The sequence below is a fragment of the Amborella trichopoda genome, chromosome 3 (genome assembly GCF_054954075.1).
Source record: "Amborella trichopoda isolate Santa Cruz 75 chromosome 3, AtrichopodaSantaCruz75HAP2 v2.0, whole genome shotgun sequence".
NCBI classification, from domain to species: Eukaryota; Viridiplantae; Streptophyta; class Magnoliopsida; order Amborellales; family Amborellaceae; genus Amborella; species Amborella trichopoda.
Window position 1 is genome coordinate 13,545,067 of NC_142338.1, and position 25,619 is coordinate 13,570,685.

The 25,619-nt window shown below is 30.9% G+C and overlaps 1 protein-coding gene across 10 annotated transcripts; it reads left to right on the top strand.

Annotated features, from left to right (window-relative positions):
• Positions 1 to 1,295: 1,295 nt before the first annotated feature.
• LOC110006957 (protein RADIALIS-like 3) lies at positions 1,296 to 23,444 on the top strand. Of its 10 annotated transcripts, XM_088863520.1 has the most exons (4): positions 1,345 to 1,466; positions 6,034 to 6,492; positions 12,908 to 13,429; positions 23,276 to 23,444. In XM_088863520.1, exons 2-4 carry the CDS (start codon positions 6,050 to 6,052, stop codon positions 23,298 to 23,300), a joined length of 990 nt encoding a protein of 329 aa, XP_088719646.1. In that variant the 5' UTR covers positions 1,345 to 1,466; positions 6,034 to 6,049; the 3' UTR covers positions 23,301 to 23,444. The 10 variants fall into 10 exon arrangements, with proteins under 10 accessions (XP_088719644.1, XP_020520801.1, XP_088719650.1 ...); XM_088863518.1 differs by lacking the exon at positions 23,276 to 23,444 and having other exon boundaries at positions 1,296 to 1,466; positions 6,039 to 6,492; positions 12,908 to 13,652; XM_020665142.2 differs by lacking the exon at positions 23,276 to 23,444 and having other exon boundaries at positions 1,318 to 1,466; positions 6,088 to 6,492; positions 12,908 to 13,652.
• Positions 23,445 to 25,619: the final 2,175 nt, after the last annotated feature.

Below are 25,619 nucleotides of genomic sequence, written 5' to 3' on the forward strand. Positions count from 1 at the left end.
AGGTTAAGCCATCTCCAAATGATCCAAAACTTTGGGATGATAACGTCTCAAATATGGTTTCTCGAAATTTTTGGACCAATCCCCAAAATATGAAGTTCGAGGTTGTGGGTCAAGTTATATCTTGACCGCCAATGGATACGAATGATGGTTTAAGCCATCTCCAAACGACCTAAAACTTCGGGATGAGGAATATAATGTCTCAAATATTATTCTCAAGAGTTTCGGGCCAATCCCCAAAATATCATTCTTGTGGTTGTTGATCGTTGATGACTCGGGCCGGTGGGCCGAATGATATCCAACTTGAATGATTCTTGGACTAGAAGCATATAAGGCCTCATGGAATATATCAACAAGAATACACCTCATTGTGATGTCACATGGTGCGGTTTTCTTATGCTTCGTCTGTCAAACTTTCCTCTTTTGGAGGACAACAGATTCAAAAAACATATCGTACTACGTCAATCTCTTCTAATATCATGTAGAGAGTCGTCTCATGGCCTTGGGAATATATGTCTCAGAGTTTGTCTCAAATTGAGATGGTTAGATGGTCCTTTATGATCGGTCATCAATCAAAATGCACATATTTGATCGACGAAGAATTGAAAAGTGTATTGTATACAGTGAGACCATTAATCTTTGGTACAAAGAAGTTACAATTACTCATAACCATCCAATACGGAATTGAGAGTCTCGGTCTATCACAAAGTTCAAATTTTTTTTTGGGTCAAGGGAACAAATGCAGCATCTAACTTGAGATCCAGTAACCATAATTAAATTTGACCACCTTATACCAAAGGTAAATGATCCAAGGACCAATCGAGTATGTCTTTTCAATAGCGCCTACGGTCTAAGGGAGCAACTGTATAATGTGATCCCGCTAGACTAACCTATAGTCTCACTGCAACTTTAAATCGTTTTATTATATACGGTGAGACCATTTATCTTTGGTACAAAGAAGTTACAATTACTCGTAACCATCCGATACGGAATTGAGAGTATGGGTCTATCACGAAGTTCAAATTTTTTTTTGGGTCAATGGAACAAATGCATTATCTAATTTGCGATCCAATAACCATGATTAAATTTGACCACCTTATATCAAAAGTAAATGGTTCAACGACCAATGGAGTATGCCTTTTCAATAGCGCCTACTGTCTAAGGGAGCAACTTTATAGTGTGATCCCGCTAGACTAACTTATAGGCGCACTGCAATTTTAAATCGTTTTATAAAATCAAACTTGGTTGCTTTTGACCTTCTCTGCTTTGACTGAAAGAATGTTTTTTTTAAATCAAAGTTGGTGGCTTCTGTACGACTACAAGAATATGGCGAGCAATGGAACCGGTGGCGTGAAAGACTGACGTATATGATCTCCTTCCTATTTTCTAGTGCGAGGCCGTGGTTGAAAACCCTACATTCATATCCATTTCAGACATCTCCCCTCAAATTTAGGGCTTTATCCGCCAAGGTAACATTTCCACAAAACTGCTTATCATGTGAATGATCTTCCCAATGGTGGGAACCTTTTGTGCTTAATTTGGAGATTTTTTTCTTAAAATTGGTTCACTTGATCTTATTCAAGTTGGGAAGCATTTCCTGAATTTGGTTTCTTGAAGATTTTGTCTAAATTTGGTTCTAAGCAACGGATTGATGTATGTTATGAAGTATAAATATATGAATCAAACAAGTATTTGTTGTTGATCATAGTGAATTAAGGAAAATACTATGAATTATCTGGTGAATTAGAGGAAATTTTCTCTTTTCTTACTTCTGATGCTTTAGTGCGCTGAGTTTTTTGAGTTAACGAGCAGTTTGGATCTGGATGAACTTGAGAATCTGAGGACAACCTGAATTTTAAGGTTTATATTCACTTTTATGAATACTCGGGTAGAATTTTCATTCCTTTTTTTTATACCTGTGCTTGTGGAACCTTCCCACCACACCAAACTGGGGTGCAACACATGTAGTTATTTATATGTGTGCTTTATATTCTGCAGTTTGGGAGACTTTTCTTTGCCATATCAATTACGATTCACCTGTTTAATGCTTGAACTCGACTATGATATATGCCTATACATACTAAATTGTAGATTTTCAGAAATTAATAGCTGAGAGAGATGTGTATCTGATTTGACACATGATTGCAGTCCAGCACTTGAGCTTGGCGTAATGCTTTAATTAATTGATTGAACTGTGTTAACGAGTAAATAGGGAGCGGTGCCTATTTGTCATCTCAATTCAAAAACTTATAGATCTAAATGTGTCTATAAGAGAATATAACAATTTAAAGCTGAATATGATTTGAATTGTGACCGAATGGGGAACCATCCTCAAGTAAGGAGATCACTTGATCGAAATTCAAATGATGATGCATACATAACTACATTGCTGACCCCAAATAATTGGGATAAGGCTCGGAGATGATGATGATACATAACTACATACATCCATATATATTTAGCCATGGATAAACCTTTATTACCAGAAAATAAAGAATAATAACCATTTTTGGCATGATTGGGAGATTTTAATTCCAAATGTAGAAGGAGAAATAACTTAAAGCTGAATTTTCTCCTAATTACAACTGACGAGAAACTATTCTCAATGAAGAATCTCACTTCATCCTATAACATCTGCATTTATCTCCATCATATCTGTGCTTTGAAAAAGCCTACTGTTTGGTATAATGTTGGATGAATGGATGAATGGAACATGCAGGGCGCTGTCAGGAGATGACCTAGTTAAATAATCAACAAGACTTATGTAACAATGGAACAATTCGACTCCTTACTCAGATAAGCTTACGTTAAGATGAGACATTGAACAAAAGAAATAATGTATGAGTAGTTATATATTGACTTCTTATGCTCTGCCTGTCATTTTGTTCAGGGGTTATATTGACAAGTATTCTGTTGGATCCTGCAATTAATAGTGAGAAATTCCTTGCATGTAGTTTGTGCAAATAACTTCAATTAAGTTTCAATTGGCTTTTATTTATCTTATGGTAAATGGTAAGAGCATCACATACTTCAGATTTATGCTTTAAGAAGCACACCAAAGTGCCACTTAGTAAAATTATAAAAAAAGTGGTAGCAAAAATCCAATTTAGATAGCATCTGATTTTGGATTTTACGATGAATACATGGTCGACTATAAACTATTTCTATCAGGAATGAATCTAGAACCATTAAATAAATGCTTAGCTTTTGGCTTACTTGTATCTCCAATACCGATGAATTAATTAATTTCTAATTATTTTCATCTAAGAGTTCTTCCAAAGATAATATACGTCGATGTGATAATTCATCTCTTGAGATGAAGTGCAAGTGTGTCATACTAACATCGGTGTTTTCTCTCTTCAAGTGTCATGCTACTTGCTCAAGTAGTTGATCAATTGGTGCTTGCTGCAGCTTCATAACCTCCTAAAACAGTGAGGTGGATCTTGGAAATTTGGAAAGGGGGTGCCTAATCTAGGAGATAAAAGTGAGATAAAATGTGATTATAATAATGAAACTTGTTGGGATGTAGGTGGTCGGGCTGCTAAATTCAATTGTCCAGGTCAGTTTAATGCTCGTAATGTTTCATTGACTGGAGAGAGTATTGAAATATGGAGTTGATATATTTGGAAGAACATGGTGTTGATGTCCTGTTTGGAATAACATGGTGACATCAACCTTCGTATTCTTACACACCACAAGAAAATAGTGTGGCTAATAGAAAGAATAGACATTGCTTAGAAGTTGGTCATGCTCTTCTTTCAAGAATAAATACCTCCATTGGGAGGTACATCAATGGGATTGTTTGGGCAGTTTAGGAAATCACTTTCCCATTGGGCACCAATAGGATTCCTTTTTTTTTGTTGAAGACGTTGTTTGAGAAAACAAAAAGGACCCCATCTCACATGATGGTTTGGTATGGGTAGATATTCTCTTGTCTTATGAATTAAAAAAATATGAAGATATTAGTAACAAAAAATAAAAATAAAAATAAATTATTATTATTATTATTATTATTATTATTATTATTATTATTCATAACAACAAAAATATCAATAATATTTTTATGATAAATAAGAATTAATTTATATTAATCATTACTATTCAAATCCTGTGTTTGCAAGAGAGGAATACAAACGACCCAATAGCGGATGATAATTACTTGCGTCAATGCTATCTATGACATATCTTTGTCATTACAACAAAATTGATATGTTTGTCCTCACGAAATAGTTTTGGTATATTTTATGGCGTAATATGAGGTTGGATACACCTCTTTTTAGCATGTTTTACTCCAGTTGTAAGATTTGATACGGCTCAAAGACTGGACATTCTAATCCGCTCTGTGCTTTGGATACCCGTATAAAATATCATTAATTTCTAATCAATATCAACATTTACCAAATCATTTTTAGAAATAATCACTGACTAATTTAAAAGGGTGTGGTTTGTATAGAGCTGAGGCTCTAAACAATCAAAGTAAAGCACACCTTCAGATAGTGTCAAGAAATGTTGTTTCAATACTGAAAAATCTTTATGATAACCTTAATATATATTTTCATATTTAATTATAAAATTTAAAGCTTCAAAATAGTGTAGCTCGAGCAAATCTATGAAAACTTGAGAATCTTGAAAATTGATGGTCCAAAATTGTTTTACAAGATGCACTATTTCCAAAACTTGAAATCTATTTTTTTCTCTCATGTACATGCATCTTGATGTCGAGATAAGCAATTCAAGGATATTTAGGCATCAAAACAACTTCTTCTAATGAAATATTTGAGGTGGGCTCTACGTTGATTATTTAGTGCCTTGGCTCTATATAAACTTTTTCCAATTTAATGGATAGTGCCTGTGATCTCCACTTAATTACCGAATAAAAATTTTAAACAATAAAATGTTTCTAGAAATAACTTTTTATGGAAAAAGAAAGAGTCAAAATATCAACCTCCAAACGGTCGATGAGTCATCTTCTTTAGATTGCTCTCATCCTCCCCACTCTCAATCCCCTAACCTAATTGTAGTACAAACAAGGGACTAAGTCTCCATGCATATCCCCGTTCATTTTGGGGTGGCTTTTTTTAGGTGGCTTGGCCCGATATTTCAATTCTTGAGTGATTTACGTACAGATTTTAAAATTACAAGGAACGTTAGTCAATTTTTGTTTTGTTTTTTTTTTTTTTTTCCAATATTGGACCTAGGTTAATTTGAATTTTGATGTTTTTTTTATTCGTTAGTAGGGAAGTGCCTTAAAGCTTAGGGCACTGCCCTACTAACGGAAAAACTAAAAAAAAAATCAAAATTGGGTTGGCCGAGAGGTAATTTTCATAAAGTAAAGAGAACGGGTTGATTGACCTTCTTTGTGATTTCTACCTACAAGCGAAACAGTTTCGTATTTTGGGTCTATACATAAATCACTCCTAATTTTTTTATATTTTTCTTTTATTTGGCCCATATAGGTTTTTTATATTTTTATTTATTTTTTTATTCTTCGCACTTGGCCTAGGGATGAGAGCCGGGCCAGGGATGACCTGGCCCGTGCTAGACTATAGTGTCTTAGGCTATGGTTACTTTAAACTATAGTCTCTTTGCCTATGCTTATTTTAGCACGTTTGGTTGGTGTGAAAATAATTTTTGAAAAATATATTCATATAAAAAATTCCTTCATATAATTAGCTGCAGGAGTATTTTTTGATCCCAATGCATCTTTTCACACAATTGGCATCTAAGCTGTGTGAAAATATTCATGTACCTAACCACACTTGAAAAAAAAATTCAAGTAGAAAATATTTTTTAAAAAATACCATCACACAAACCATCCGTTCCCTCTATATATATATATATATATATATATATATATATATTCTCTATGGCTATGCTTAACTTTAAATTTGGAATACTTTGCAGCCTATTTGGGTAAGCTTCTTTATTTATGATTTTTATACTTTAGAAAGCTTGGGTTATCATATTAGTTTCTCTCTCCTCTCTTGTCTCTTTATAAATATGCTCATTTGGGGAGTTTCATTTAATGAAATCAAGAATAGTTGAATCACCAATGAAATCAAGATTTGTTGAATCACCAATGGAATCAAGATGCAGCTATGAATCAGAATCACCAATGGAGTCAAGTTGGAGCTCTGAAGAGAACAAGGCCTTTGAGAGAGCTTTGGTGGCGGTTCTCGACGAAACCGATTTGCCTGAGCGATGGAAGAAGGTAGCAGTCATGGTTGGAGGAAAAAAGAGCCCTGAGGAGATCAAAAAACATTATGATGCACTTGTTCAGGACATACAGTCGATCGATTCTGATAAGGTTCCCATACCCAGCTATAGAACTCCTCATAACTACAAAATTCCTCATACTTATTCTGCTTGGGCCTCCGAATCTGAATATAAAATTCCTCATACTTCTGCTTGGGCCTCCGAATCTGAAGAACAATATAAAATTCCTCATACTTGTTCTGCTTGGGCCTCCGAAGCGTTCGAATCTGAAGAACAGAGGTATGCTCTTTTTTTGTTTTCTCGTAAAAAGTATTCAATAACATGCTCATAACCACCTTATTTTATTAAAAGTAAATTGTCGCTTTGAATGCTTTCCCTCTCGGTCTCTCTGTCCTTGCATTGAACGATAGCAAATCATATTTTAAGCATTTTGCAGAAGAATTTATGATATAATACGCACACTTTCTCTGATTAATGAGAATTTGGCAGAGTAGTTTCCCTCTGTGGAGTTTTGTTCATTTGTTATTTGTTCTGTTGGGGTGTATGCTTCTTTGCTGCTTGTATGATTTAAGGCCAGAACAGTGTGGTCGTGCATTTGACTTTTTCATCCGACCCTATCTCTTGTGATAGAATTTGTTGGCCCACTTCAAATTTGCAGCATAAATCTAACCAAGGATTAGAATGAATATCTATACATAGAGAGCATTTACTTTTTTTAGTACGGACTGTTAATGAACCGGTCCGCGATCCGGGCTTGCATCACTGGCCTGGTTATGGGCCTCTAACGGGCTTGGTTACAGGCCTCTACCAGGTGAGCTGATGTGAACATGCTGCTTAATCAGGCCAGTCCTTTAATGGGCTGGCCTGGAAACACCCGGCCCAAAAATGCCTCGACTGGCCCAATAAAGCCGGGCAGGACCAATAAGGCCCGGCTAGGGCAATATACCTTGAGATGATCGATTTGATGGGTTTTGAACAAAGAAACTACTTCTAGTGAATTTGAATTTTTTGCGCCTTAATTTGATTGTTTAGGGCTTTGCCCATATGAAGTGGCCTGCACAACTTTGAAATTGCATTCCCCCTTTTCACTCTCTATCGTGAAAACTCCTTTAGACGCAAAAAAAAGAATTGAGGGGGGTTAAAAACATTGAAAAGAATTTGGATTTTGAGCAAGAATGTTAGGTTCAGATATGGAAGGTCGTGGTGAATTTTAACATTCACTGGTTTTCATGAGATGAAGCATTTTTCTTAAAGTCAAAATTTCAAAGCATGTAAAGTTATTTATAATTTCTTTTTTAACAACATTATATACGAAAGGAACTTGAGTATAAAAACCCAACTGCTACCCTTTTGATCCAAGCTCAATTCCTATATTTCTATGCTTTTGTTCGTTTTTTTTTCCTTTTTGTTCCTTTTTTTGTAGTTCTTCGTATAATATTATGAAGATTGACGACTTTTTTGCTTCTTCATTAATAACTGAATAAGCTAGGGTTGTTTCTTCTCGAGTTTAAATGTCCATAGATTTAAGAGTTCTAACTGATTTTACAATTTCATTTATGCAGGCTTAGACACTTGAATATAGAGTGACAGATATCTTTAATCTATTGCCAAGAGAGATGATCTCCAAACTGCCATGGCCAACTTGAAATTTTGTTCGATTCGCATAATTCATTTTGATGTAAAATTGGCAGTTTCATATTTTAATAAGTAGAGTTCACCTTTTCTTTTCCTATTCTTTTTTTTTATTTAGAAAAAGAAAGACCAAGTTATAATATGGGCCCAGTTGGATAGGAAGAAATTAGAAATCTTGGATATTTGGAATTCAATAAAATCTATGGAATATAATTGGATATACAATTAACAATTCATTGATTACCATCATTTCCCTGTCAATTGTTCGGTAACAAAATTTGATACAATTTCTCTATAGAATTTTAATATATTTTCTCTCTAAAACTCAAAATTTGTGATTCTCTCCCTCTCTCAAAATTTTGGGATAGTTTCTCTTCAAATTTTTAATATACTTTCTCTCCAAAACTTAAAATTTGAAATTGTTTCTCCGAAAATTTTGTGATAGTTTTTCTCTCTAAAAATTTGAGGTACTTTTTCTTTCTAAAATTTAATATAGTTTCTCTTTCTAAAATTTTAAGATGCTTTCTCTCTCTAAAACTTAAAAGTTGAGATAATTTTTTTCTCTAATAATTTTAAGATAGTTTCTCTCTTTAAAATTGTTAGGTAGTTTCTCTCTCTAAAATGTTATATAGTTTCTCTCTCTAAAATTTTAAGATACTTTCTCCCTCTATTATTTAAATTTGAGATAATTTCTCTCAAAAATATTTGGGAAAGTTTTTCTCTGTCAAAGTTTTTAGGTACTTTTTCTCTAAAATTGGATATAGTTACTCTCTCTAAAGGTTTAAGATGTTTTTTCTATCTAAAATTAAAATTTATGATCGATTTTCTCTTTAAAATTTGATATAATTTATCTCTCTAAAATTTTAATATATTTTCTCTATCTAAAACCTAAAATTTGACATAGTTTATCTCTCTAAAAGTTTTGAATTTGAGATAGTTTCTCTCCCTGTAATAATTTTAGGTACTTTCTCGATCTAAAATTTTAAGATACTTTCTTACTGCAAAATATAAAATTTGAGCTAGTTTCTCTATCTAAAAATTTTGAGATAGTTTCTATTTATAAATTTATAGATAGTTTCTCTCTAAAATTTAATATAATTTCTATCTCTAAAATTTTAATACACTTCCTCTCTCTAAACCTAAGATTTGAGATAGTTTATTATCTACAGAATTTGAGATATCACTCTCTAAATTTTGTTTGGCAGTTTCTGTTTCTAAGATTTAATATAGTTTATCTCGCTAAAATTCTAAGAATATTTTCTCTCACTAAAACTTAAGATTTGAGATAGTTTCTCTCTTCAAAATTTTTGAGATAGTTTCTATCTCAAAGTTTTTAGGTACTTTCTCTAAAATTTATTATAATTTCTCTCTAAAAATTTTAGGTACTTTCTCTCTATAATTTGATATAATTTATCTCTCTAAAACTTAAAATTTGAGATAAGTTCTCTCTTTAAAAACTTTGAGAGAGTTTTTCTCTCTCTAAATCTTGATATAATTTTTAGATCTAAAATTTTAATATACTTTCTCTTTGTAAAACTTATAAAGTGTGCGGTTTTTATAGAGCTGAGGCTCTAAATAATCAAAGTAAACACCACTACAAATAGTGTCGAGAATGTGGTTTCAATACTCGAAATCTTTGTGATAGCCTTAAAATATATTTTCATCTTTAATTATAAAATTTAAAACTTAAAAATAGTGTAGATCGAGCAGATCTATGAAAACTTGAAAATCTTGAAAATTGATGGCCTTGAAACATATTTTCATTTTTAATTATAAAATTTAAAACTTAAAAAATCGTGTAGATCGAACAGATCTATAAAAACTTGAAAATCTTGAAAATTGATGGTAAAAAAATATATTACAAGATGCACTATTTTCAAAACTTGAAATTCGTCTCTTTCTTTCTCATGTTTGTGCATCTTGATGTCGAGATGATCAATTTGAGGATATTTGAACATCAAAACGACCTCATCTAGTGGAACTTTTGAGGTGGATTGTTTAGAGCCGCGGCTCTATATAAACTTTTTGCAAAAGTTTCTCCCTCTTAAAAAGTTGAGATAGTTTCTATCTTTCCAAGTACTTTCCCTAAAATTTGTTATAGTTTCTATCTCTAAAATTTTAATATGTTTTCTCTCTCTAAAACTTAAATTTTGAGATAGTTACTCCTTCTAAAAAAAATTGAGATAGTTTCTATCTTTTGAAGTACTTTCTCTAAAATTTGATATAGTTGCTCCCTTTAAAATTTAAGACGCCTTCTATCTAAAACTTTAAATATGAGATGGTTTTTCTCTGTAAGAAATTTTATGTACTCTCTCTAAAATTTGATATAGTTATCTCTCTAAAATTTTAATATACTTACTCTCTTCATAACATAAACTTTGTGATAGTAGCCCTGTTGCTTTCCTCTTCGATGAACTTTGAAGCCTTCAAAGATCAATTCATCTCTCTCTACAGTTCCTCCAATCTCGCCTTCACTGCTCCCTCTGCATCTCAGAGGCTCGCAATCATTTTCCTTTGGCCTTTGTTCTCAGATTCTAGGGTTTCGATCTTACTGAGCAAATCATATACCTGTTCTCTAAGCCTTTTTGTGGATTCACCGTTTTCAACTAGTTTTGTTGTTACTTTTATCTTCCTTGTATGCTTGTTGATCATTTTTTGTAACCGCTCCATTAACTTGAACCTCGTCTGCCATATCACCCCAACAGAACAATAATGGATATGGATATTCGTTACCCTCTTCTTTCTATGAAAGTTCAAACATTGTTGACTATAAAAAAATTAGGGTTCATCTTGCCTCTCCCTTCATTTCATCTCCCTCTAAACCCACAATTCCAGGGTTTGTTTCTTTTAAAAACAATTTATCGAGAAAATAGAGTTGCAGTTTTTGTGGGTCTTCGTATTATTTGTGACATAGGCTTGTAAAGTGGTTAACAAGCTCCTTTTCTTAGAAATCTCTCTCTCTTCTTATTCTTTTCTTTTATTTTTTTATTTTTTTAAAAGGAAAATATATCTATATCTCCATTTTTAAGTTTTATATCTCGATAGACTCAAGGTTTCAAAACATATATTGGATTATAAAAATTCTAAGTTTTATATCTTTTAACCTCTTAAGCTAACTTTATCCCCTTTAAACTTATTTTTTTGCCCCAAATAAATATAAGAAAGACATATCTTTTTTAAAGACCATCATTTCTCTCTTCATGTGATTTCCCCTAAATCTGTCTTTCTATCTATTTTCCCACTCTCTCTCCCCTATATATATATCTCTCTCTCCCCATTAGAAAGACAAAGATAGAGAAATTTTGGGAGAATATATCTCTTTAACAGAGGAAAGATTTAGAATAAACATGTCTTTTGTATATTTATTATGGCTAAAAACTAGTTAAAAGTGTGTAAAGTTAGTCAGGGGGATATGAGATATATTTTGAATCTTTGGGTCTATTGAGATTTGAAAACCAAAAATAAGGGGTACTAATATATTTCCACCATTTTAAATGGTTGGATTCTTGTTTTTTAGTGAATAGCCTTCTCCTATATATTTGTTTATTTTGTTTACTATTATATGCACTTATGAGAAACCCATTTATTTGTTCTTTGGGATTATGATGCATTTTTCTCTAGCTTCTATTCCCTTACGACCCCATTAAAATCAGTTTTGTATGGAAGTAAATTGGGATATAGATTCAGATTCGGATCTTATACTCAGATTCAGATCCGGATCTGAACCCGATCCGGAATATTCTCAACCCTAGAAAGAGTGGCTTTGATTAGAGTTATTTGGCCAGGATAGGTTTTTCATTTTATTTTTATTTTTTTATTCTTCGCACTTGGCCTAGGGATGAGAGCCGGGCCAGGGATGACTTGGCCCGTGCCAGACTATAATGTCTTAGGCTATGGTTAATTTAAACTATAGTCTCTTTGCCTTTGCTTACTTTAGCACGTTTGGTTGGTGTGAAAATAATTTTTGAAAAATATATTCATATAAAAAATTCCTTCATATGGTTAATTGTAGGAGTATTTTTAGATCCCAATGCATCTTTTCACACAATTGGCATCTAAGTTGTGTGAAAATATTCCCGTACCTAACCACACTTGAAAAAAAATTTCAAGTAGAAAACAGTTTTTAAAAAATACTTTCACACAAACCAACCGTTCCTTATATATATATATATATATATATATATATTTGCAGGGAGGGCAACACTGATCATTTTGATCCACCAGCTTTATCTTTTCTACTAACCTTGTTTTATGCAAATATGAATGAGAATAATAATACTTCCACTCTTGAACAAAGGGGAAAAGCCCTTATGGAAACCTCACTGGATATCATTCCAGTAAATATTACCCAGTCACCAATAAGAATGGAACCTGCTTTATCACTTAGTAATAGTCTTATTTTCTATTCCTCAAATATCAATTATCCAGCTTATTCAAGCCAACCTTTAGCTTCTCCTCCAGCTCCAGTTTTCCAAACCTCTACACCAAAGAAACCAACTTTACCCAGCAAATCTCTATATTTTGAAACCTATTTTGTTGCTGATGCAATCATAGAATCCAGACATGTACATGACAACCCAAATAATGTTGCTAAGTATTACTTATGTAATAATCTTTGTCCATCTGTAGGTACCAAAACAAGAGAATGGTACGAAATGATTCTGCTAGAAACTCTAGATGTTTCTATTCATGTATTATTAATTGTAACCCAAATACTTCCTGAACCTCTGCAACTTTTTCAAAACCGTTTTATTAAATTCAATGGGAGTGATCCCAATATATATATATATATATATATATAGTCTCTATGGCTATGCTTAACTTTAATTTTGAAATACTTTGCAGCCTATTTGGGTAAGCTTCTTTATTTATGATTTTTATACTTGAGAAAGCTTGGGTTATCATATTGGTTTCTCTCTCCTCTCTTGTCTCTTTATAAATATGCTCATTTGGGGAGTTTCATTTTTCATCTGTCTCTCTCCAAAGGTAAATTAAAAAAGTTGTTCGTGGTTTTTGGTTTTTGAGATTGAGATTTGAGTGGGGGATTGGGTTGAGACTGCAGCATGCCTATATTTGAAGGACCAATGGAATCAAGAATATTTGAATCACCAATGGAATCAAGAATTTCTGAATCACCAATGAAATCAAGAATAGTTGAATCACCAATGAAATCAAGATGCAGCTATGAATCAGAATCACCAATGGAGTCAAGTTGGAGCTCTGAAGAGAACAAGGCCTTTGAGAGCGCTTTGGTGGCGGTTCTCGACGAAACCGATTTGCCTGAGCGATGGAAGAAGGTAGCAGTCATGGTTGGAGGAAAAAAGAGCCCTGAGGAGATGAAAAAACATTATGATGCACTTGTTCAGGACATACAGTCGATCGATTCTGATAAGGTTCCCATATCCAGCTATAGAACTCCTCATAACTACAAAATTCCTCATACTTATTCTGCTTGGGCCTCCGAATCTGAATATAAAATTCCTCATACTTGTTCTGCTTGGACCTCCGAATCTGAAGAACAATATAAAATTCCTCATACTTGTTCTGCTTTGGCCTCCGAAGCGTTCGAATCTGAAGAACAGAGGTATGCTCTTTTTTTGTTTTCTCGTAAAAAGTATTCAATAACATGCTCATAACCACCTTATTTTATTAAAAGTAAATTGTCGCTTTGAATGCTTTCCCTCTCAGTCTCTCTGTCCTTGCATTGAACGATAGCAAATCATATTTTAAGCATTGTGCAGAAGAATTTATGATATAATACGCACACTTTCTCTGATTAATGAGAATTTGGCAGAGTAGTTTCCCTCTGTGGAGTTTTGTTCATTTGTTATTTGTTCTGTTGGGGTGTATGCTTCTTTGCTGCTTGTATGGTTCGAGGCCAGAACAGTGTGGTCGTGCATTTGACTTTTTCATCCGACCCTATCTCTTGTGATAGAATTTGTTGGCCCACTTCAAATTTGCAGCATAAATCTAACCAAGGATTAGAATGAATATCTATACATACAGAGCATTTACTTTTTTTTAGTACGGACTGTTAATGAACCGGGCCGCGACCCGGGCTTGCATGCCTGGCCGGGTTATGGGCCTCTAATGGGCTTGGTTACGGGCCTCTACCAGGTGAGCTGATGTGAACATGCTGCTTATCAGGCCAGTCTTTTAACGGGCCAGCCTGGAAACACCCCGCCCAAAAATGCCTCCGCTGGCCCAATAAAGCCGGGCCGGTCCAATAAGGCCCGGCTAGTGCCATATACCTTATTTTTTTATTAAAAATCTTCACTCTTCAAGATAAGATTTTATATATGTAGTAAGCCAAAAAAAACAAATTTGCAAGGGCACACCTCAAAAGCATGATTGTCACCTTTTTGTAATAATTGTAAGAGTTAATTATTTCACAATTATTAAAATATTTATAATTTCCCTTTCTAGTTTCCATCAAATTACATTTTTCTAATTTTGGTCAAATAAAGGAGACTTTTCAATTTATATTAACAATGATTCCCCATGGTATCTGACAAAAAACTGGCATGCAAGTATCAAAATATTTGAATTTTTATGTAATTCAAAATATGAATATATTTTCAATAAACAAATTTGAAAAGAATGTAAATGAATAGATGATTTATTTGAAAGATTAATGTTAGATACTTTTAGAAAATTGGGATAAAATAAAAAAAAAAGTTCATAAAGCCTCAAAAGTAAATAAAGCAAAACAACATCTTTTTTTTTGGAGGGAATAAACTATGTAGAGGAAAGGAAAAGTTGATTGAAAAGCAACTGTAGGGAAAATTGGGAAATGGAAAAAAGAAAAAGAAAAACAATTAATGAAGAACTTTAGGCAATCAAAACAAGAAAGGAGAGTTCCTACATCATTAATAGAAGGGATTCATACTTAAAGCTAATATGGGTTGGCATTATTTGATCAAAATATTTGAAATTATATTTAAAAAATCTTAAAACTAGATATAAATGATTTTGAGAAAAGAAGAACAATAAAAAGTATAAAGATAGTTAACAATTTCAAAGTAAAGAAGTAAATATAATTTTTTATCAACCAAGTTGACGAAGTGTCAGCCATAGTTTAAAAGCATTTAAAATTTATGAAAAATTCAAAAAATATTAAAATATTCAAATAATTTAAGAATTAAAATTAAAAGACTTTAAACACTCAAAATCTCTTTTAGAGCATGAAAATGTGTACCCAGATGAATAAATTTATTTGGCAAAAGATGAAGAAATCCATGAAACTATCTAATGGGAAGACTCTATGAAGCTATCCAATGGATATTGGCATATGAACAAGTGGAATCAGAGCACAACAAGTAGTTTCAGACCCCTGGTTTAGGGTTGTTGGTAAAGCAATAAAATTTTTGAATGCAAAGTTTGAGGTCGAGAAATTTGATGACAAATACTATTTTTCAGCAAAAATGATGAATAATTTTATTGGGCAAAAGATGAAGAATTCATAAAGGTATCCAATGGATATTGACATGTGAATAAGTGGTATCAGAACACAACAAGTAGTATCATCACAATTAAAAGTTCCATGTAATATAAAGTTGACTTTCAATTGTTCTATGTAAAAACGAAATAATTAATTTCAAGAATTTAAAATTTTGTTACAAAAATCACATAATTTTGGAAGCATAAAAACTGCATGTCTATAAATAAAATTAGAAAAAAAATATAAAACTCATAAATTAATTTTAATGTAAAAAAACTTGTACTTAAAATTTTTAAATTTGTGGGGTCTAGGATTTGGTAGGCATGATGTATTCTTGCGCTAGGACTAGGGTAGCCCGAACCTGGCCCAAAATTTTTCGTAAGCTTTTAAAATAAATTTTAATCGACATTTATAGGAGGCCCAAATCGGCCCGGCCCGATTATTTAGTTCAAGCCTCATATGTAAGATTTTTGTCCGGCCCAAAATTTTACTTTTGGGCTTAGGCAAGGCCCCCTATCTTACATGCTTAATATGTTTGAGCCTTGGGCCAGGCCGGGCCTACTTACATGTTTTCTGAATATGGGTTGAGATGAGTCAAGGAAGGTGGTGTGTAGAAAAGAGTTGGCATAGAGATTATAGGAGGTTATTTTAAAGTAGAATGAATATAGGGTGCTTGGATAGATACTTGGAACTGATGGAAAGAGATTGCATGGAAGAAGTAAGGAAAAGAGACTGGATTGACGCTAGGAAGTAAGGGAAGGATAATGGAATTTATATGGGGTTAGATAGACTATAGTAAGCTGTGCATAAAATTTGGCATACAGAGTTAGGAAATTAAATATGTTTTACAAGGTGCTTACAAATATACATGTCAGGAAATAAGTTGGATAGGTAAAAATTAAAAGACTAATTCACTATTTTCTTACCCAAAAAAAAAAAAAAGCTAATTGTGTTATGGATAGGTACAAATTTAAAGACTGATTCACCATTTACTTACCAAAAAAAACTAATTGTGTTATGACGAATCTTACAAAATATTGATGTTTTACATCTTTAAAAGGGACAAAAATATCTATTGAATTGGTTGAATGTATGTGATTTTTGCACGTGTTTTAAATTCGTTAAACATAAAAAAGGCCATATAAATTTGATTTCAATTTAAAATAAAAGAATGGTTAATAAGTATAGATAGAGCACAATAATTAATGAAATAGATGAGAGCAAATTAATCGTCTAAAAAGATTTCATGTTACCCATAAAAATAAATTAGCCTCACAAATTAGCTTGAAGTTCTGTCGAGATTCTTGAAAGTACATGATTCCAAATCAAGAGTCAACGGCACGGCAAGTCTATATGCATAAATACTTTTAAACTTAAACTATATATTTGCGGGATAGCTATTTACATCATATTTTACTTTAGAGTAAAGATAATGGTCCAAATCAGTAATCCCCTGTATTAGTTGGGGTGGACGATCCACCCCACCCATCCAGGTTTTGAAACATTAGCTTTTAGAGTAAAGCTAATGATCCAAATCAGCAATCCCTTGTATCCCTTGTATTAGTTGGGGTGGACGATCCACCCCACCCATCAGGGTTTTGAATCATTAGCTATTATTATTCGTGTCACCATGAAACTCATGATTTATTGCCACCATATTTATATATATATTAATATTATGATATTATATTATTTAATTATTATGATAATGATATTTTGATATAATGTAGTCTTATTACTTATTATTATTATTTGAAATATTTATTATTAAAATAGCAATTAATTAAGATTTTTTTAGGTAAATATTTATTATAAATAATAATATTACGAGGGAAATATATTTTTCTGGTCCTATATTACTTATAATTTAATAATTACTTTAAAGAATTATAGAAATCACGATGTATTTACTTTTCATTTTTAATGAGTGAAAGTATACCATTCACATAATATGGATAGGTGGAAGGGTGCACAAGCGTCCTTTCAATGGTTGAGATTTCACAAAGCCATATCTAATAGCTAAAAAATTTTCCATAGTTTCATTTATCATTTTTATCTATACTATATTTTTAAGTCAGGGGTGTACACATATCATGAAAATAAAAAGTGCCCTAATTATATAGAGATGGTAGGACACATTTTCATATTTGAAACATATTATGCACATATTTTGTCTCATATTTGAGAGATATTATGCATATATTTTGGGGGGATAGAAAGAGAGAGTATGCACCTATTTTAATATTAAAAAATAATACATATCACGAAGATAAAAAGGGCTCTAATTATATAGAGATGGTAAGACACATTCTCATATTTGAAACAAGTTATGCACATATTTTGTCTCATATTTGAAACATATTATGCCCATATTTTGTCTCATATTTGAAACATATTATGCACATATTTTGGGGGAGAGAAAGAAAGAGTATGCACCTATTTTAATATTAAAAAATAATATTTAAGGGAGAAAAAAAAGATGCTTATCATATTTAAAAGAAGAAAGAGAATATGTGTGTGTGGAGAGGGAATTAAGAGAGATTCACTGGGATAGATAGCTTTTCATTTTTAAGGAAAAAGAGAGAGCAAAACCCCAGGTGCCTAATCTCTATCTTTAAGGGAGATAGTCATGAAGAAGATATTACGATAAAGTACATGGGTAGAGAGAGAGAAAAATGTAAAGAAAATCAAGGAAATAAATAAACTTAAGGGAAAGAGAAGCATGTATGATAAGAAGAGAGAAGTACGTATGATAAGGAAATGATAAGGAGATGGAGAGATATTATTGAAGATTTGTCTAGGTGAACATCTAGTAGTTCTTTCTAATTTCAAATAAAGATGTCATGTTTTTTATCTTATGTATATCATTGAATATATTAAAATTCTCAGGAAAAATACAAGTTAGAGCCCGAAAAATACCTACGCAAAGAGCAAATTTAAGAAAAGTTTTTCAAAAATTTCCAATTGGGTCATTCAAGGGAATAAAATAATTTTCGTTTTTTGATAATATATTAAACTTAAGAGGCAAGTAGCTTTGCCTTTCATTATATTTGAAATGGAAGAATGAAATATTTGAATTGTGAAGCATGAATGGAGAGGAGAATGTAAGAATTCTAGAGAGAAAACATCTCCGGTCCCTCATATATGTAGAGTAGATTAACATAGGGTTTAACTATCGCTTTTAACATCCTTCATTAATATTTTTTATTTACTTCATTATTTTTTTATTTTATATTATTTGAGTATATTTTCTTATATATTTTCTATTTAACTTTTGTCTTTTATTTTATTTTTTGTCATTTTTTTTGTTCTCTATATATTATCTTTGTGTAGTTACTCTTGCTCGTTTTCATCAAAATTTCAAATGGTTCTACTTCATGTGCTATAACAAGATTTAGAGTGAGATTGTAATAGAAAAACCTTGCCACTTGAAGATATGTAATTATTTTATTTGATATTCACAATCACCTATTTTATACTTTTTTTCGGTTTACAAGATTATTATGAAAATTATTTTCGTTACAGTACCTGATATGACATCTCATAATTGCTAATAAATTTCGTGTTCCAAAAATTTTATTTGTTATTTTTAAAATTTTGAACTTATGCAAATGTTGTACTTTTTATTTGATGCTTGATGTTGTTATCACATGTAATAATTTTCTAACATAATATAATTTCAAAGAAAATGTATAAATACTAATATTTCATCGAAAACTAGGGCTCGAGAATTTATCCCAACCCAATCCAGTCAGGATCCAAGTACGAGTCCAAGATTTAGACCTGGTGGGCCGGGTCGAGTCCAAATCTCGGACCCAAATAGTAAATTGGTCGGGTTCGGGTATTGGTGGAATCGACTCGGTTATTCTAATATGTTATAAAATATTTTTATATATAAATTAATATAGGATATATATACTAATATGTATACTTGTTTAAGTTTTTAAAATTTTTAATCCCCACTATATTTTTATGTAATTTTGGTCCTATGTTTTTGGTAATTTTAGGTATATATTATTAGGTAATTATTAATTTTTAGCTAATTTTTTGTTTTCTTTATGCATAACCCATCAGGTCGGGTCCTTGAATTAAATTTTGGATCCGGGTCTGGGTCCGGGTCCCATGTATGTATTTTCGGGCTAGCCCCTATCGAAAATGAGTGTGATTTTGTAGTATTGAAGAAAAAATTGGGTGGTCTAACCGGTAGCCACCCGGTTAGATCGGAACCAGCCGGTTTTGATGACTAGCTTTGTATTTTTTAAAAAAGCGATTATATAAAATCCTAAATATGGAGGATTTTATTTGTAATGTATTTTTTTTAATGTTTTTCATCAATATGACAAATATTGGAAATTGTTTTGGCTATTAATACTTATTTTTACATTCCCCACTTTTTACAAAAATTTTCAAAAATACCGCTAGGCACATATCAATTCTTTAAAATCCATTTTTTCATTAATTTTCAACTTCATTTGGATGTGCTTTTTTTAATTATTATTTAAATTACTTTCTATATTTTTAGATTTTTTCATTAATTTCCAACTTCATTGAGACTTGCTCCGTAAGAACGGTTGAACATGCCGGTTTACGAGTTAGGCCGGTTGAACCGGTTTCAAGCCTATTTCCAGTTGATCGTTCCAGTTCGATTTTCATACACTATTTGGAAACTCTTTTTATTTATTTTTTTGGTATATGTATCTTTCAATTAATTATGAATTTCAAAATTTTCATGAAATTTTTACTATTTTTAATTTTTCTATTAAATTTTTCTATTTCTTTTGGGTTATTTTATAAAAACTAACAAATGTTTAAAAATACCAAACCAGTTTCTAATATTTTAAGTATGAAATTTTTTATTGGAAATTTTTAGTCTTTGAAATAATTTTTACTTAATTTTAAGTTTTATTACCACTTAAATAAATAGTAAAAAAAATTATGTTAGATGAATACAAATATAGGATATATATATATATATATATTATACCAATTTTTTCCTTCTTTAAATCTTTTGAAAATTAAAAATTTGGAGTGCATACTTTTATGCATAAAAAATAGTTTATAGCTAGGAAAAGAGCCGGGGCTTAATTGATTAGCACTTGACGATTTACAACTTCCCCACTGACTCACCCAAAAAAAAATAGTTTGTTGCTATTTTTTTTTATTTTTCTCTACAATAATGTTATGGCTAAGTTTCGTATTTTTCATATTTTATATTTCTAGTCTACTTTTACTTTCTCATATTTTTAAACTTTCTTTTCAAATCATAAGTTTCAAAATAAAAAATTAGCTTTAAACAAAAAGCACTATCCCATTAAAATATTTTTGTAACATAAAAATAAATATTTTCTATGGCCGGTTTAAAAAAGTTTGCAACAAATAAAAAAAAAATACATTTTATACTTTTAACTATCTAACATCAAACTTTTGCCTAATAGATCTCTTTGGTCATTGAATATTTGATCACAATCAATTTTAAATTTTACATTCAATGCATGTAATTCGACTAGTTTAAATAAAATATTTATCTAAATTGTTGGGTGTAGGTTTATTTTTATTGAGTGAATTAAATAAAATTTATTAAAAAATAGTTTATACAAAAAACGATCAAAATAACCCTAAACCTATTTTGGATAATGTTTTTTATTCAAAATATTTTTATTTTTATTTTTAGGTAATCATACTTATAAAAAAGAAATTAAAACTAAATATTAAATTAATGTCATTTTTAAATAAAACAAAAAATAGAATTTATTTTTTACCCTTAGATGAGACGGGTTCAAAATGAATCATTAAAAGGTTCTTGTGCACCTTTTAAGCGTCATTATGCGGACGCTATACCAACTCTTGTTGTTATATATATTCCATCCATGATATATTTCGCTCTTAAAATCTCGATCTATCTAAAACAGCTAGGATTTGTTTTTCATTTTTCATCATTCCCTAAATCTATCTATTTGAAGGTCATATGCCTTACATCCTCTTTAGAGATAGGATCCCGTAACATATATCCACCCTTTAATTATATCTTAATATATATATATATATATATGGGCAATAATCTTATACAACGGTTGTATAGTAGTATAATGCAACTACATTAAAAAACCATGTTAGAAACATTTGTTTGACACGAATCTTTACATGTACACTCTTTTCGTTCTAAATAACAATCACAAAAAAAAAGAATTAAAAAAACATTGTAGAAATAGTTTTTCCAGCCCAATTAACATAAGTCGTCCATTTTAGTGAGTTGATTAGATATAGTCCTCAAAAGGATTTTTTAATCACGAAATTTTTATATAGCGTTATCATCATTAGATTAACAATGCTAAGAAAGAAAAAAGTGATTTTGAATTTGTCAAGGCTTAGATCTTGAAATTCACTAAATGAACGTATGATTCATCGTTGGAGGGTACTAATTTTGGCCATATATAATGTGCAAATTGAATTTTTTTTTTTCGTATGATTGATTATAAGGATGAAGAAAATGTGTGTGCAAAATTTAGGGTCATACAAATGCCAAAAACATGATTTTTTAGAAGTGTGGTTGCATTATACTACGATACAACTGTTATATGAAATCATTGCCATAGGCCAATCGCCGTTCGATTTTTCGGTGTGCGTTTTTCGATCGCAATGGACATACTAGGTTAGTGCCGGTCCAAAAATTCGCTCGGAATAGCGCCGTCCGTTACGGGTCCATTCAATAAACGGGCTCCGACATAACAACGCCATGACAAAGGCGAAACATTGTAACATGACTCCTATAGGTGCCTTTTAGATTTATATATATATATATATATATAAAAAAAAAAAAAATTACAAGTCACGTAAGACCTATAAAGTCATTTTTAGGTACTCTAGAGCAAGTTTTTGTATGCTCTATCTTAGATCTCCGAACCTCAACAACACTTGGACAAGATTTCAGGAGGTTTGGAAGATGCACCTTTCCCATATTTACAATCCATTTTTTTCACCTCTATAGTGGTCGATTTGAGGATTTAATATCAAAACAACCCCTACAACAATAATTTAATTATTTGGGGTCGCAACTTATATATATATATATATATATATACGGGTTGGGGGGGAAGGGTGTTGGGTTTAAATAGGGTTGAGGCCCAAAACAATCGAAGTATGGCGTGTTACTAAAGATGATTCTTTAGTACTAAAAATCTTTGTGATGATCTGAAAATTTATTTTTAAATGCAATTATAAAATTTAAAGCTTCAAAAATAGTATAGAGTGGATCTATAAATACTTAAAAAATATTGAAATTGATGCCCAGATAATGCATTACAAAATGCTGTATTTCCCAAACAATTTGAAATCTATGTTTTTCATCTCTATACATCTCACGGAGATAGATGATTGATTTGAGGGCTTTTCGACAACAGAGCAACCACTTCTAATGAATTTGAATTTTTTGCGCCTTAATTTGATTGTTTAGGGCTTTGCCCATATGAAGTGGCCTGCACAACTTTGAAATTGCATTCCCCCTCTCACTGTCTATCGTGAAAACTCCTTTAGACGCAAAAAAAAAGAATTGAGGGGGGTTAAAAACATTGAAAAGAATTTGGATTTTGAGCAAGAATGTTAGGTTCAGATATGGAAGGTGGTGGTGAATTTTATCATTCACTGGTTTTCATGAAATGAAGCATTTTTCTTAAAGTCAAAATTTCAAAGCATGTAAAGTTATTTATAATTTCTTTTTTAACAACATTATATACGAAAGGAACTTGAGTATAAAAACCCAACTGCTACCCTTTTGATCCAAGCTCAATTCCTATATTTCTATGCTTTTTGTTCGTTTTTTTTTCCTTTTTGTTCTTTTTTTTTTTCTTTTGTAGTTCTTCGTATAATATTATGAAGATTGACGACTTTTTTGCTTCTTCATTAATAACTGAATAAGCTAGGGTTGTTTCTTCTCGATTATAAATGTCCATAGATTTAAGAGTTCTAACTGATTTTACAATTTCATTTATGCAGGCTTAGACACTTGAATATAGAGTGACAGATATCTTTAATCTATTGCCAAGAGTGATGATCTCCAAACTGCATGGCCAACTTGAAATTTGGTTCGATTCGCATAATTCATATTGATGTAAAATTGGCAGTTTCATATTTTAATAAATAGAGTTCACCTTTTCTTTTCCTATTCTTTTTTTTTATTTAGAAAAAGAAAGACCAAGTTATAATATGGGCCCAGTTGGATAGGAAGAAATTAGAAATCTTTTTGGAATTCAATAAAATCTATGGAATATAATTGGATATACAATTAATAATTCATTGATTACCATCATTTCCATGTCAATTGTTCGGTAACAAAATTTGATACAATTCCTCTAAAGAATTTTAATATATTTTCTCTCTAAAACTCAAAATTTGTGATTCTCTCCTCTCTCAAAATTTTGGGATAGTTTCTCTTCAAATTTTTAATATACTTTCTCTCCAAAACTTAAAATTTGGAATTGTTTCCCCGAAAATTTTGAGATAGTTTCTCTCTCTAAAAATTTGATGTACTTTTTCTTTCTAAAATTTAATATAGTTTCTCTTTCTAAAATTTTAAGATGCTTTCTCTCTCTAAAACTTAAAAGTTGAGATAATTTTTTTCTCTAATAATTTTAAGATAGTTTCTCTCTTTAAAATTGTTAGGTAGTTTCTCTCTCTAAAATATTATATAGTTTCTCTCTCTAAAAGATTAAGTTACTTTCTCTCTCTATAATTTAAATTTCAGATAATTTCTCTCCGAAATATTTGGGATAGTTTTTCTCTCTAAAAGTTTTTAGGTATTTTCTCTTTAAAATTTGATAAAGTTACTCTCTCTAAAGGTTTAAGATGCTTTCCCTATCTAAAATTAAAATTTATGATAGCTTTTCTCTTTAAAATTTGATATAATTTCTCTCTCTAAAATTTTAATATATATTCTCTATCTAAAACCTAAAATTTGACATAGTTTATCTCTCTAAAAATTTTGAATTTGAGATAGTTTCTCTCTCTGTAATAATTTTAGGTACTGTCTTGATCTAAAATTTTAAGATACTTTCTTACTGTAAAATATAAAATTGGAGCTAGTTTCTCAATCTAACAATTTTGAGATAATTTCTCTCTATAAATTTATAGATAGTTTCTCTCCAAAATTTTATATAATTTCTATGTCTAAAATTTTAATACACTTCCTCTCTCTAAACATAAGATTTGAGATAGTTTCTTATCTATAGAATTTGAGATATTACTCTCTAAATTTTGTTTGGCAGTTTCTGTTTCTAAGATTTAATATAGTTTATCTCTCTAAAATTCTAAGAATATTTTCTCTCTCAAAAACTTAAGATTTGAGATAGTTTCTCTCTTCAAAATTTTTGGATAGTTTCTATCTCAAAGTTTTTAGGTACTTTCTCTAAAATTTAATATAATTTATCTCTCTAAAAATTTTAGGTACTTTCTCTCTATAATTTGATATCGTTTATTTCTCTAAAACATAAAATTTGAGATAAGTTCTCTCTTTAAAAACTTTGAGAGAGTTTTTCTCTCTCTAAATCTTGATACAGTTTTATATCTAAAATTTTAATATACTTTCTCTTTGTAAAACTTAAAAAGTGTGCGGTTTTTATAGAGCTGAGGCTCTAAATAATCAAAGCAAAGCCCAGCTACAAATAGTGTCGAGAATGTGGTTTCAATACTCGAAATCTTTGTGATAGCCTTAAAATATATTTTCATCTTTAATTATAAAATTTAAAACTTAAAAAATAGTGTAGATTGAGCAGATCTATGAAAACTTTAAAATCTTGAAAATTGATGGCCTTGAAATATATTTTCATTTTTAATTATAAAATTTAAAACTTAAAAAATAATGTAAATCGAACTGATCTATAAAAACTTGAAAATCTTGAAAATTGATGGTAAAAAAATATATTACAAGATGCACTATTTTCAAAACTTGAAATCCGTCTTTCTTTCTCATGTTTGTGTATCTTGATGTCGAGATGATCAACTTGAGGATATTTGAACATCAAAACGACCTCATCTAGTGGAACTTTTGAGGTGGGCTCTAATTTGATTGTTTAGAGCCGCGGCTCTATATAAACTTTTTGCAAAAGTTTCTCCCCCTTAAAAAGTTGTGATAGTTTCTATCTTTCCAAGTACTTTCTCTAAAATTTGTTATAGTTTCTATTTTTAAAATTTTAATATGTTTTCTCTCTCTAAAACTTAAATTTTGAGATAGTTACTCCCTCTAAAAAAAATTGAGAAAGTTTCTATCTTTTTAAGTACTTTCTCTAAAATTTGATATAGTTGCTCCGTTTAAAATTTAAGACACCTTCTATCTAAAACTTTA

What these genes read in the sequence shown, in the direction of transcription:
- LOC110006957 (XM_088863517.1), top strand. Translation starts at nt 6,023, where the DNA reads ATGAAATCAAGAATAGTTGAATCACCAATGAAATCAAGATTTGTTGAA. An exon ending in TTCGAATCTGAAGAACAGAG is followed by an intron (nt 6,493 to 12,907) that starts GTATGCTCTTTT and finishes TTGAGACTGCAG; the next exon opens with CATGCCTATATTTGAAGGAC.